This window comes from Physella acuta, unplaced genomic scaffold, assembly GCF_028476545.2.
Source record: "Physella acuta isolate Inbredline_101_S28 unplaced genomic scaffold, ASM2847654v3 ptg001463l, whole genome shotgun sequence".
Taxonomy (NCBI): Eukaryota; Metazoa; Mollusca; class Gastropoda; family Physidae; genus Physella; species Physella acuta.
This window is the reverse complement of record NW_026732978.1, coordinates 248054-260721: the sequence shown is the minus strand read 5'-3', so window position 1 is coordinate 260721 and position 12668 is coordinate 248054. Positions and strand designations below refer to the sequence as shown.

The 12668-nt window shown below is 34.5% G+C and overlaps 1 protein-coding gene across 5 annotated transcripts; it reads left to right on the top strand.

The window, feature by feature from the left end:
• The first annotated feature begins 3773 nt into the window (after window positions 1-3773).
• LOC131928102 (uncharacterized) lies at window positions 3774-11638 on the top strand. 5 transcript variants are annotated; one of them, XM_059284021.1, is made up of 3 exons: window positions 3774-3852; window positions 5637-5706; window positions 8922-9680. In XM_059284021.1, the coding sequence occupies exons 2-3, from the start codon at window positions 5689-5691 to the stop codon at window positions 9513-9515; spliced, it is 612 nt and encodes a 203-aa protein (XP_059140004.1). In that variant the 5' UTR covers window positions 3774-3852; window positions 5637-5688; the 3' UTR covers window positions 9516-9680. The 5 variants fall into 5 exon arrangements, with proteins under 5 accessions (XP_059140004.1, XP_059140006.1, XP_059140007.1 ...); XM_059284023.1 differs by lacking the exon at window positions 8922-9680 and adding an exon at window positions 7590-8265; XM_059284024.1 differs by lacking the exon at window positions 8922-9680 and adding an exon at window positions 10434-11638 and having other exon boundaries at window positions 3837-3973.
• The last annotated feature ends 1030 nt before the right edge of the window (window positions 11639-12668 follow it).

Sequence of the window (12668 nt, the reverse complement as noted above, 5' to 3'; positions counted from 1 at the left end):
CAAGATGGTATTTTAAAGTTATTCTTATGTCAAAATAGTTGTGGTAAAGAGTAGAAGTAAAATACAAGTGATTAAGATAGAATAAGAGTACATTACAATACAACTTGTCATTAGGGTTGAATAAGAGTAAAATACATCATGTGATTAGGGTAGAATAAGAGTAAAATACTACATGTGATTAAGGTAGAATAAGAGTAAAATACAACATGTGATTAGGGTAGAATAAGAGTAAAATACTACATGTGATTAGGGTAGAATAAGAGTAAAATACTACATGTGATTAGGGTAGAATGAGAGTAAAATACAACATGTGATTAGGGTAGAATAAGAGTAAAATACTACATGTGATTAGGGTAGAATAAGAGTAAAATACAACGTGAATAGGGTAGAATAAGAGTAAAATACAACATGTGATTAGGGTAGAATAAGAGTAAAATACATGTTATTAGGGTTGAACAAGAGTACAAAGTATGATACAACATGTGATTATGGAAGGAATAAGTTAACAACCAGCATTGTGAAAACTAGTTTTTAAATGTGTCACTACTGCTACAAGTATAATTAGTAGACGTCCATATAATGTTATTTGTGCAAAACAGAAACCAATAAAAAAAAACTAGTTGTATTAACTTGACCACTATGGCCACTATATACATTTAAAAAATCACCACTTACTAAGGACACAGTAGGCTACTAATATTAATAACCAATTAGAGTCAAGGGCGTCCTGCAACGAGTGTATGGCCCTGTGGGCTCCTACGTTCATTTTAAAGAGCGCCATACACAATGGATATTGCATGCTACTATAACAGTTGGATAAATTGAGACCCTGGCAGTAGTGACGTTTGGGCGGTTTCCAGAAAGATGCGCAACGGAAAAAAGCGCAACCAGAAAAAACTAAAATTCATTGACATGTTACTACATCTCTTGCGACAGCCTTAATTAGTGCTTTGGGCTTGTTGTATGAAAACTCACTTCGAACTAACTCAATTACATGCTATTTATTTTAACATGACAAGGTAAGCGTCACCCAACCAAAGCATGTACTGAACAGCATAATGGGCAGCATGTGGCCTATATAATAGAAGAGCTATGGTTGTTGGTATCATTTCGCATTCGTCCGGTAAACGTTTTCAGAAAAATACCTTCAAAAAACTTCCATAACCTTTTTATAAAGAAATAAAGAGAGATGAAGTTTAACTATTTATAACATCAGGCTTTGACTCAGACCTACTCCAATGGCGTCTACATTATTAAACTGATTAACTATTTAATGTAGGACGCAATTGGTTCAATGAACTAACCTGACGCCAAACCAGTTTGAAAGTTCGAGTTTACAACCCATTTTGGCGCCCCTAGGGTCGGCGCCTGGTGACATATGTACGAAGTATAGAGAAAGTATTGTAATCGTGCAAAAAAATATTAGAGCTTTTTACAAATCTCGCCGTTTTACACCTCACTAATACGGAAAAACATAATTTTTCAATCTTGTCCGTATGTCTGTGTGTGTCTCTGTGTAAACACGATTACTTGAGTACCGTTACAGCTAGGTTGATGAAATTTCATATATAAGTATTTTATCAAAATCGTAGATCCGTATCAACTTTTGAGCGATTTCCAATAACCGAAAGTGGTACTTTTTCTACTTTGAATTTTTCAAATGCCTATAACTTGAGTACTATTTCAGATAGATAAATGAAATTTCACATGTAAGTAAAAGATGTAAATTTCTACCTTCCGTCAAATTTTGAGTAATTTCCGTTGACCGGAAGTACTAATTTACGCTATTTCCGATTCGTAAAAAAACGCATGCAAAATTTATAGAGTACTAATAATATTGCGCACTATTATGCACATTTTGATTTGGCGCAATTCTTTTTTCTACGAGATTCTATTCTATTTTTAAAAGTTTAAGTAATTAAAAATCATGTCTATATTCCGAGTTATGTAAGAATATTCGAGAAAGTTTAGGGGAGATCACTCCCGGTTTATTTATAGAAGAAACCAAAAATTACAAAATATAGCATTCTTTGAAAAACATATCGTTATAAATTAAGTTATGTATTGTAATGAAATTGTAAAAATCAGTTGCAAAAGTTAATTTAATATTCACTCAAATTCTCAATTTCTTAATTTTAAAACCTAAGCAAAGCTAGGCAGTTTACACACAGTGTTTCTTCCAGACTTTTTTCTCCGGGGGGGGGGGATAGACTTTCTTCTGGGGGGGGGGGGGGCGGACACTGTTAAAAGTATATATTTTCTATATAAATTATATAAGTTTCATTTCGTTCGGGGGGCGGTAGAATTTTTTCGGGGGGCTTCGCCCCCCCCCCCCCTCCGAACAGTGTTTCTTCCAGACTTTTTTCTCCGGGGGGCACTTGAAATCTTCGGGGGGGGGGGATAGACTTTCTTCGGGGGGGGGGGGGCGGACACTGTTAAAAGTATATATTTTCTATATAAATTTTATATATTTCATTTCGTTCGGGGGGGGGGGCGGTAAAAATTTTTCGGGGGGGCTTCGACCCCCCGAAGAGATGCCTGGAAGAAACTCTGTTTACACACAGAGCGCCCTGTTGCAATTAGTTGATCATCTTTAGATCTATGAATACAGATTGATTGCGCTATCCAATGTAGGTTATTAACCATTTTTAGAGTTTACAGTCAAGTAACAAACTTGTCAAAAAGACCTTTTAGTCGATTACTTTTCGCACCCCACCACCTCCTTGAAGCACTTCTACCGCCTCCCCCCCCCCCCCCCCCCACCCTCCGAACGAAATAGAATTTATATGTAAAATATACATGTCAACCAGTCCGCTCCCCCACCCCCTCGGAAATTTAAGTTTGTCACCCCCTCCTCCCACCCCAAAAATGTCAGTGCCCGCCCTCCCTCCCCGCCCCAATCCCGAAAAAATGTCGGGAAGAAACACTGCTTGAGAAGATGTTAATTTTGGCGGTATTTAATAGGGATTGTACCCAGAACCGCTTTATATTCTACTTCGTAACTGAAATAGTTTGAAGAGGATTTCCTCAAACACTATTAAATATTGCGTGTCAGGGGGCGGACACATGCCTGAAATAAAGAGTGGGGAATGGGTGATTTTTAAAAAAAATCAGTTTCTGCCACTGTGTAATGTGAGTTCGGGGTCTTTAAGATGTGTGTGTTTATAATACTTTTACTCCTCTGTATTTTAGCACTCGCATAAACTGCACCCATATAGATTCAGTCAATCAACTGTTTCTGAAAATTATTAAAATGTATAAAGCCCTAGCCTACAGAGTTTTTTCCAGGCATCTCTTCGGGGGGGCTCCCCCCCCCCCCCCGAAATTTTTTACCGCCCCCCCCCCCCCCCCCCCGAACGAAATGAAATTTATATAATTTATATAGAAAATATGTACTTTTAACAGTGTCCGCCCCCCCCCCCCCCCGAAGAAAGTTTACCGCCCCCCCCCCCCCCGAAAATTTCAAGTGCCCCCCCCCCCCCCCGGAGAAAAAAGTCTGGAAGAAACACTGGCTAGCCTAGACTTAAATCCGTGAATTAGTAAGATCTTCAAGATCTATCTATTTAGTAAATATGTATAGGATAGTCCATCCTAAATGGATCAAAAGTGTTAAATTTGTGTGCACAATGCTTAACTACTAGATTTTCTAGATCTACAATATTAATTATTTATTATTTGCCCATAACTACGCATGACTAATTTTAAACAGTAAAATGGATGATAAAAGTTTGGATCGTTGTAGATCTACTTATTTTAAAGTAAACATTTAGAATCTAGATTCTAGATCTAGACTCTAGATCGAGGTCAAGAGTTCTACTTCCCTTGTTTTACTTCTTTTACGCGCTTGAAGTTGTAAGTAAAGAGGATTTTTAATCTTCTCCTCCTCATGTTGAACTTAAAGTTTGCGTATCATTTCTAAGGTCTAGATTAGATCTAATCTAGATTAAATAAACGTTTCAAATTGGCTTGAAAGGTGAAAAACTTTTTAAAGTTTAGAATTTAATTTAGAATAGATTTGGTAATCTCTATCGTTTTTACGGTTTTGGGTAGCCTAACTACGTAGTAAAATCGCCTGCGACTTGTAATGTGAAAAACAGGTGACTCCTTAAATTTTAATAATTATTTCACATGTTGATGAGGATTTATGTTTTAAAAAATTCAAAAATGTTTCCTTCTTTCATTTATGTAGATCTACCTGTTTTTAAACAGTTGAATTAAAACTTTTCAGTAATAAATGAAGACTAGCGCTATTTCTAACAGATGCAACCATGCTCATTTACTATAGCGCCATCTTGTTTAAGTTTTATTTTTATAAACTTATAGCGCGAGATTCAGGGGGAAGCTACTCTATTTTACAAATGGCTGCTGTTTATATAATATATAGCAAATCTTGCTCGCAGACACTGCTGTTTAAAGTTAATTTCTGGTCTATAGTAATAGTATATTGATATATTTAGCCATTGATTTAGGTTTATCAATCATTTATCTATAATATTTGACAGAAACATATCACAATATACTTCTATTAAAGCCTTGACAATGAGGTAACGTTTTCGTGCATTAATAGCCGCGGGCGATTTTACATACCCTTCTTTCTTCTTCTTCTTCGTTCTTAATTATTAGTGTTGAAGGGGATCGAGATTTATCTGCCAGTGGGGTTGAACTCGAGACTGTTCGAATTTATCAACCATGAGCTTTTTGCCGACTCGACCACGCCTCCAACACAATTAAGCGTTACGTGTCAACTGGTTATGCGCCATTGAGGCCATTGACTCCGATTTCAGCCTGCTTTTCTTTTTGGATTTGCTTCCATAGCCTTTGTCCAACCAAGAACAATCTACAAGGCAGCAGTTGTTTAATTTTGGAGTTGTCTCTCCTAGAAGAGTGGCTGTCCCCAGCTAACGAGCCTCATCTGCCCAAGGGTTCGAACTCGAGACTTTTCGGTTTAGCAACCATGAGCTTTACCGACTCGACCACGCCGAACCCTTTTACATACCCAAAATGATAGATTACCCTAGATTATGTTTGAAGTAGTTTCATCATCCACGTTCACTGTCATTCACTCTCACTGAAATCACTGTCGCGTCAGTTTTCGTTTCATGATTATTTTTGTTTTATTTAAAGAATACGTTACGAAAACCAACCAATCGCGCGCTTTTGGTCACGTGACGCGTTTTTGGAGCTAAATAGTGTGCTTCGGTTGTGTTTATAATAAATACACTCAACTGGAGGTGAAGCGGCAATAAAATACACTAAAATGGAGTTTTACCAATTAGGACTCTAGAGTCTAGAGCTTTATATAGTATATAGGCATAGAGCATATATTTTCTATATAAATTATATCTTTTTTCAATTTTATCCCGGTGGGGGGGGGGGGGTGATGCTAGAGGTACCTAAAAAAGAAACTGGTCATTCTGGGCTAATGTGTCTCAGACAGATATCAGTCTGCAGAGGCATGGGCTTAAACTTAATAAGCAAACTAGTGGGTTCAAAGGGTTAAAGTATTGAAAGCAATATTCATCTCACAACTGGGCAGGCTGAATTAAGGTAGTTTAATAATAATGTAGTTTTGGAAGCAGCGTACATTGTTATTGAGTTTTTATTTATTTTTCGTGTTTTTTGTTTCATTTTTTCAGCCTTTTTTCATCAGGATTTAAATCAGACTAGCCCCTAGCAGTTACAATAACGATGGTCATTTTAGCTAAGGTAACATTAAATGTTTCTAAGCTTTTTATTTTTTAGAATGCTTAATTATAGTGAAATTATTTTTATGATTGACAAAAATGTATATTTCACCTATTTATACCAAACTTCTTCATGCTTAATATGGTAATGTTGGAGGGTATTTCCTTCAACACAATCTGTCGCAATGTTGCACAAATGTTTGATGAGTCATCAAGGATGCTGAGTGCTAGAGTGATGGAATCAGTGCTGGGCATTTTAGGCGTATATTATAGTTAAATATATATATATATTTATAACTATAATTAGTATAATATAAGCCGCCAGGTAGTGTGTCAGTACTTCCTTATGTCTTTCCATCCTTCTGTCATCCCTATAGATTCTAGAACCATAAAAGTAAACACCACATGCTATGATTTTACTTGCATTGCATGGTCTTATCCTAATATCCATGTGCGCAATTTCTCTCTTTCTCTCTCTCTCTCTCTCTGTGTCCGCAAAATATTTTCACAGGCTATGATATCAGTATCTTCAGCAATTGAAAATAATATGGTAGATGTTTTAAATGTATAAACAAAATTTTATTTAAAGAAGAAAAATAAAAATAAAGGCATATTCGAATGTAGAACAATTTTAATTATGCAACTGGAAAATTGTTTATAGTTGTGACAAGAACGCAATAAACAAATGTTTACACTAAGGAAAGTACACTAAATAAAAATAATGGCGTCATCTTCCGATTTTAGAATATAAAGAAATGAACTATTTCATTTAAATTTGATTTAGATGTACGTACGCTGTTAAATGTAGCCCTATACAATACAATTTTCTCGGCCTAAACTTATAAAATTTACTTTATCTATTTGGATTCTAGATCTAGAGATTCTAGATTTAGAGATCTAACCCTAGATCTATGGAAAAACTAGACTTAGACTGTAGATTGATCTATCTAGATCTAGAGTCTATCTAGATCTAGAATCTATTCCAATAATAAATTTCAGGCCTTAATTATTTTATAGAAATCTTTGTTTTTTTTCCTTCTCAATTTGTTTTTTTTTAAAATGGGAATGATAAAATTGCCTGTTAGTACATGGGGCAGGTGAAGTAGAGTTCACCTGTTTGTCTTTTCAGCAGTTGAAGCTATAGTGTGGTCAGACCCATGCTCAGCCGAAATAGGTGTTTTTAAAAGACATTTCACTAAGTCTACAGGTAGCTACTATCCTATACAGTTTCACTATCCAACAGTCAGACTAGTATAACTTTCTACTACCTAATGATCTACTCAAATGTAACCTCCTAATTTATCCATAATGACTATTAAAAGTAAATATCAATTTCTGGAAGATGAGAAGCCATATGTACATTTACCACCTTAATGAATCCAAATGTTTGGTTGTGTTGTTACGATTTGTTTACAACTTTTTAGTAAATGTTGACTTGAAACTTTTAATTTTTTCCTCAAAGCTTTTGGTTTATTGAATGTTATTAAAACTTTCCATAAAAATTATTTCAAATGTAGAATTTACCCTGAATATAACATAAAAACATCCATGCGAACCCAACCTTTACTAATTCTCTAAAGCCAAACCATAACTCAACCACAAGACCAAACCATCGCTCAACCACTAAAGCCAAACCTTAACTACTAAAGCCAAACCTTAACTCAACCACTAAACCCAAACCTTAACTCAACAACTAAAGCCAAACATTTACTCAACCACCAAGTCAAACTTTCACCCATTCACTCAAGTCAACTTGAGTGAGACTATGAACTAACTGGCCACATGTTAGTGTACTCTTGCACTAACTTTAAATTCAGTTCTTGGGAAGGGGGGAAGCTTATGCCAGAATTTTTTCCCAGTACATATCTTAATCTTTTTTAATTTAATGTTTTATAAAAATTTTAGGACACCCAAAAGATCTTGTCTCAAATAGCAGTAACACTATCAAGATGTAAGTTTTACATCAAGCACACAGAGAGGAATAATGTGCCATACTTTTTTCCTATGGAAAGGTTGTTTGAAACTTACAATGATGCTGTAATGAGTATGAGAAGAGAACATGGGATTGACTTTGATGTGAAAAATTATTTGACAACTCCGCAAATTAGCAAGCTGAGCAAGACTGTGTCTGTTACATTTTTAAGCAAGCTTATTGCAGCGAATCGCTTCATGAGAAGGCAAACAGAGTATATGGCTGATTACGGTTATTTGCTACGACCTTCCAGTGTTTGTAATATAAGGTCTGGCATGGAATTTTTCTTTACTACATTTGCTGACAAACCTTATACTTACCATGGCCGTATTGCTGTGTATAAAGATCTTCGGGTAGACAACTACAGACCATTTATTTTTACCAGAAAAGAGTTTGATGTGGAACTCAAGCTTTGGACTAGTAAATATCAACTTCTGGAAGATGAGAAAATCCCTGCTAATATCCCAGAGAGTCACTGGTGGTGGAGCATGGCAGCCCAGGACAAACAAAAAACTTTCATTTAGCATCTTAGTCTATCAAATTTTGGTGTGTTTTAATGATTTGTTGTATATTTACAACTTTTAAATAAATTTAACTTTAAAATTTTGATTTTAAAATATCTTTTTACATCCATGCATTTGGTTTGTTGATTGTTATTGAAAGTTTCCATAAAAATATGAAAAATGTCTGGAATTACATTTCAAAAAGCAGAATTTACCCTAAATTAACATGAGAACATTCACATAACCCAACCTTCACTTATCCACTAAAATCTAATTTTCTCTCAACCAAAAGTCAACATTAGTAACACAGAAGACTAACTGCCCACATATTACAATGAAAAAAGTTAAGACTAACTGCCCACATATTACAATGAAAAAAGTTAAGACCAACTGCCCACATATAACAATGAAAAAAAGTAAACAACCTTAGAGCCGGACGGTCCATGGGTCAGGCTATGTGTAGGGTCATGCTGTTGCACTCACCTTTGAAAATGAAGGGATAGCATGTTTAACGCTATTCCCAGCCACCTTTACTTTCCCTAATGTGAGTTGTGGACACAGGGACGTTCTTCTGACATGAACTAGAGATTCGTACTTGCGGCTTTTGGGTTTGTGGTCATATGCTCTACTACTTGACCACCCCGTCTCTCATAATAGAGTGAATTCTTTGCACTTTGTTTAAAATTAAGTTCTTGATAAGAGAAGCTTAAGCCACAATGATTTTTAACTTTTTTTTTAATCTGAGGTTTTAAAATATTTTAGGACACACCAAAGATCTTGTCTCAAATAGCAGTGACACTATCAAGAGCCAAGTTTTACATCAACCACATTGAGAGGAATAATGTGCCATATTCCTTTCCTATGGAGAGGTTGTTTGAAAATTTTAATGATTCTGTAATGAGTATGAGAAGAGAACATGGGATTGACTTTGATGTGAAAAGTTACCTGACAACAACACCACAAATGAGCAAGCTTAGCAAGGCCGTGTCTGATACATTTTTTAAAAACCTCTGTTCTGTGATCTTCTTCATGGAGATACAACAGGAAAATATGGCAGATTATGGCTATTTGCTAAGACCATCCAGTGTATGTAGACTGAGGTCTGGCATGGAATTTTTCTTCACTACATTTGCTTACAAACCTTTTACGTGCCATGGCCGTGTTGGTGTGTATAAAAATCTTCGGGTAGAAAACTACAGACCATTTATTTTTACCAGAGAAGAGTTTGATGTGGAACTCAAGCTTTGGACTAGTAAATATCAAATTCTGGAAGATGAGAAAATCCCTGCTAATATCCCAGAGAGTCACTGGTGGTGGAGCATGGCAGCCCAGGACAAACAAAAAACTTTCAGTTAGCATCTTAGTCTATCAAATGTTTAGTTTCATTGTAAATTTTGTTTTACAACTTTTTAAAACATAAACAGTGCTAAAAGAAATGTATTTGAATCACCATGCATTTACTCCATTTTTTTTAAAAACCGTCCTGTGTATGTGCTTTGCTATGAAATATTAGTTTTAGAGCTAGCAATGTTAACATACAACTTTTATTTTTAAATATATAAGCACAAGTAAGTTGCTGTGGATATTAATATAAAAATGTAATTAAACATTGCTTAATTAAGACTGTTTTATTTGAAATGCTCATTTAAAGTTTAAATGTATTTGATATAATCATTAAGGGCAAAATATTTTTCTAGTTTCATGATAACTATAAAAATATATAATTTTAAAATTTTATTTTATTAAAAAAAAACAACTCTTTTCAATCTGTTTATATAAAAACTACTCTAAGTTACTAACTTAGGTATACCTTAGGTATATCTGTCTTTCCTTTATGAATGGCTATACTGTTCACTTGATGATCAGGAAACTTTTGGAAGTAGTTGAGTGCACTCACACAAATGTTTCTAATATAAAGTATAAAGTAAATATTATGCATTGATTTACACATTATTTTAGAAAGTTGTTTTTAACTATTAAAATAAAAAATTCTCTCATAATTGTTTTGGCATTATGCTAATCTGTATGTTAAGGATATAAAAAATCTTTACGATGTTCAGATATTTCATAAAATTTGAATACCAATTATAAAAAACTATGCTTGAACCTCTTTACTTACTACCTTGTTTACCCTAAGCATTTATTTAATTGTACACTTGCTATAGTTTAATTAATAAACTCTTGTCAAAACTTGTACTTCGCTGTTGTACATAATTTCAATACACTTTTGTGCATTAACTTCAAATCTGTTGATTGAATTAATTTTCTTTATAGGCCAATCAAACTATGGTGATGAAACACATACAAATACTACAACATGCTGGGAGATACCTTCAACATTCTGACAAATGTTTGGTGACACAAGCAGGATATTTGAAAAGCTTTTTTCACTATTTTGGAGATTCTTACTTTCTGTTACAAAAACACAAGGAAGCTAAAGTGGATATGAAACATTACTTGTTGGCCACACCAGAGATTAGCCTAGAAAGCAAGTCACTGGCAGGTTCTTTCCTGGATAAGAGGGATGTAGTCTTTGAATTCCTTACACACAGTTACCGTTACCTACCTGAAAAAGGTTGCCTAATTGTAGCTAATACAATGCTATCTGGAATGGAGATTTTCTTCACCTCATTTGCAGAGATCCCACTAACCAGAGAGAGACACACAGCTCTCTTTGAAGATTTCATAGATGTAGAGATGAGAGAGGCCTTATCAAAGTTTAATAACAACGTTTGGTTGTGGGCAAGGTATTCCTTTTTTGATGTATTTGATATGCCACCTTCTAATATTCCTCATGGCCATTGGTGGTGGATGAAGACAGCTGAAAAAAATATATATTTTGATTCATTTAATTTTTCATGAAAATGTAAACCTGACAATGCGTTATAAAATGTAATATATTATTTCTATACTATTTAATATAAAACGATCGATTTTAGTGAAATTTAATTCTCAATATGTATGTTTCAGTAAAGCTTTGGGTTTAGATTATGGATTATTAATGAAGATTGATAAAGATCTCTTTTACTAATTCTTGGGAAGAAAAACTTGTCAATGTTTTGAACACTAAATCTGTACAAACCTGTTCTAAATACAACAATGCCTATTTATTATTGTGTCTGTTAGAGAAAACCAAGTTTAATCACTGCTGGATGGAATGGAAGAGACACTACAAGAAACATTTCCAGCCTAGCGCTTCTTACATTTTCCCCCTACACTGGCAAAATATAGTGTATGGTATATTCTGCCATAAGTAAATTGCTAGGGAATAAAAGTTGGATTTGTATTGTGGATTAGAAAGTATGAATAGTTTGCAGAAATGGCGTGTTAGAATGTATTGTGGTGGGTGTTCTGGTTCAGTGTGTCTATAGAACTTAATGCTTGTTGTGTCTGTGTGTGGACGCCTACATTGCATTTATTTGATATTAACAGTCTGTTATTTGGTATTGTCAAACATTTTTATATTAAAAAAGCCAAAAGTCTAAATGCCTAATCTGATTTGTTAGTGTTACATTGTGGTGACTTGCTGAGTGTAACTTGTAACATAGGCCTCTAACTTGACTTGCTGAGTGTAACTTGTAACATAGGCCTCTAATACTAGTTGACTGAGCGTAACATGTAACATAAGCCTCTAACTGTAACACTGGTCTACATATGTATACAGGTCCACACTTTTCTGCACAAAGTAGACCTACATGGTAAACAAAAAAGTGGCTCATTATTCTAATACTGACATGAAAAAATTTTTTTCTAGTATTACTGCTCATTGTGATTTTTCAGTTACAGATAAAAAAAAAACTATTGTCTGATTGTGAAATTTCAATCATTTATTTTTATTCTTTGCCTTCATATCGAGCACATACAAAATTGAAATTTTCCTACCCATAGGCTTTTGTTAAGGACAAAAGATTTTTTTTGGTATGTTTTTAATGGTGATGTTTTAGCTTTGATGAGATTGTGAAATGTTATCAAAAGCTGTTATGTTGCATAGATTGTATGATAGAAATTCAGGTTCTGTAGGCCTACAATGGAGGTCTACTATTCAAACATTCATGAAAATACTTTCTTAAACACACTCTTTTACTGATCACTTTTTGTGATAGATGAATTTGTTCTTTAAATCCTCTTTTTTTTTTGTTAGTTAATAATGGAAGGTTTATTTTCAATATACTACCATTCATCTTTGATAAATATGGTAATGTAATTCCGGATTTTCAAAAGCTATCTAAAACATGTCTTTTACTTCGAAGATATGTTTCAGTAATTGTAATGCAAGGAAAGCGGACAAAATGTAGCAGTTTCTTACAGGATTTGGTGATTCTATGCTGCTATTTAGAAAAGAATATGGGAACAGCTTGGACCTGGCAAGTCCAATGAGGTTAATTCCACAACTATCTAAACTTAGCCAGGGCTTGACCAATACTTTTGTTTACAATTATTGGGCTAGTATTGTACTTCATCATGGAATGGCATGGCCAAGTGGTTGAGAGCTGGACTGCTAACCCGAGA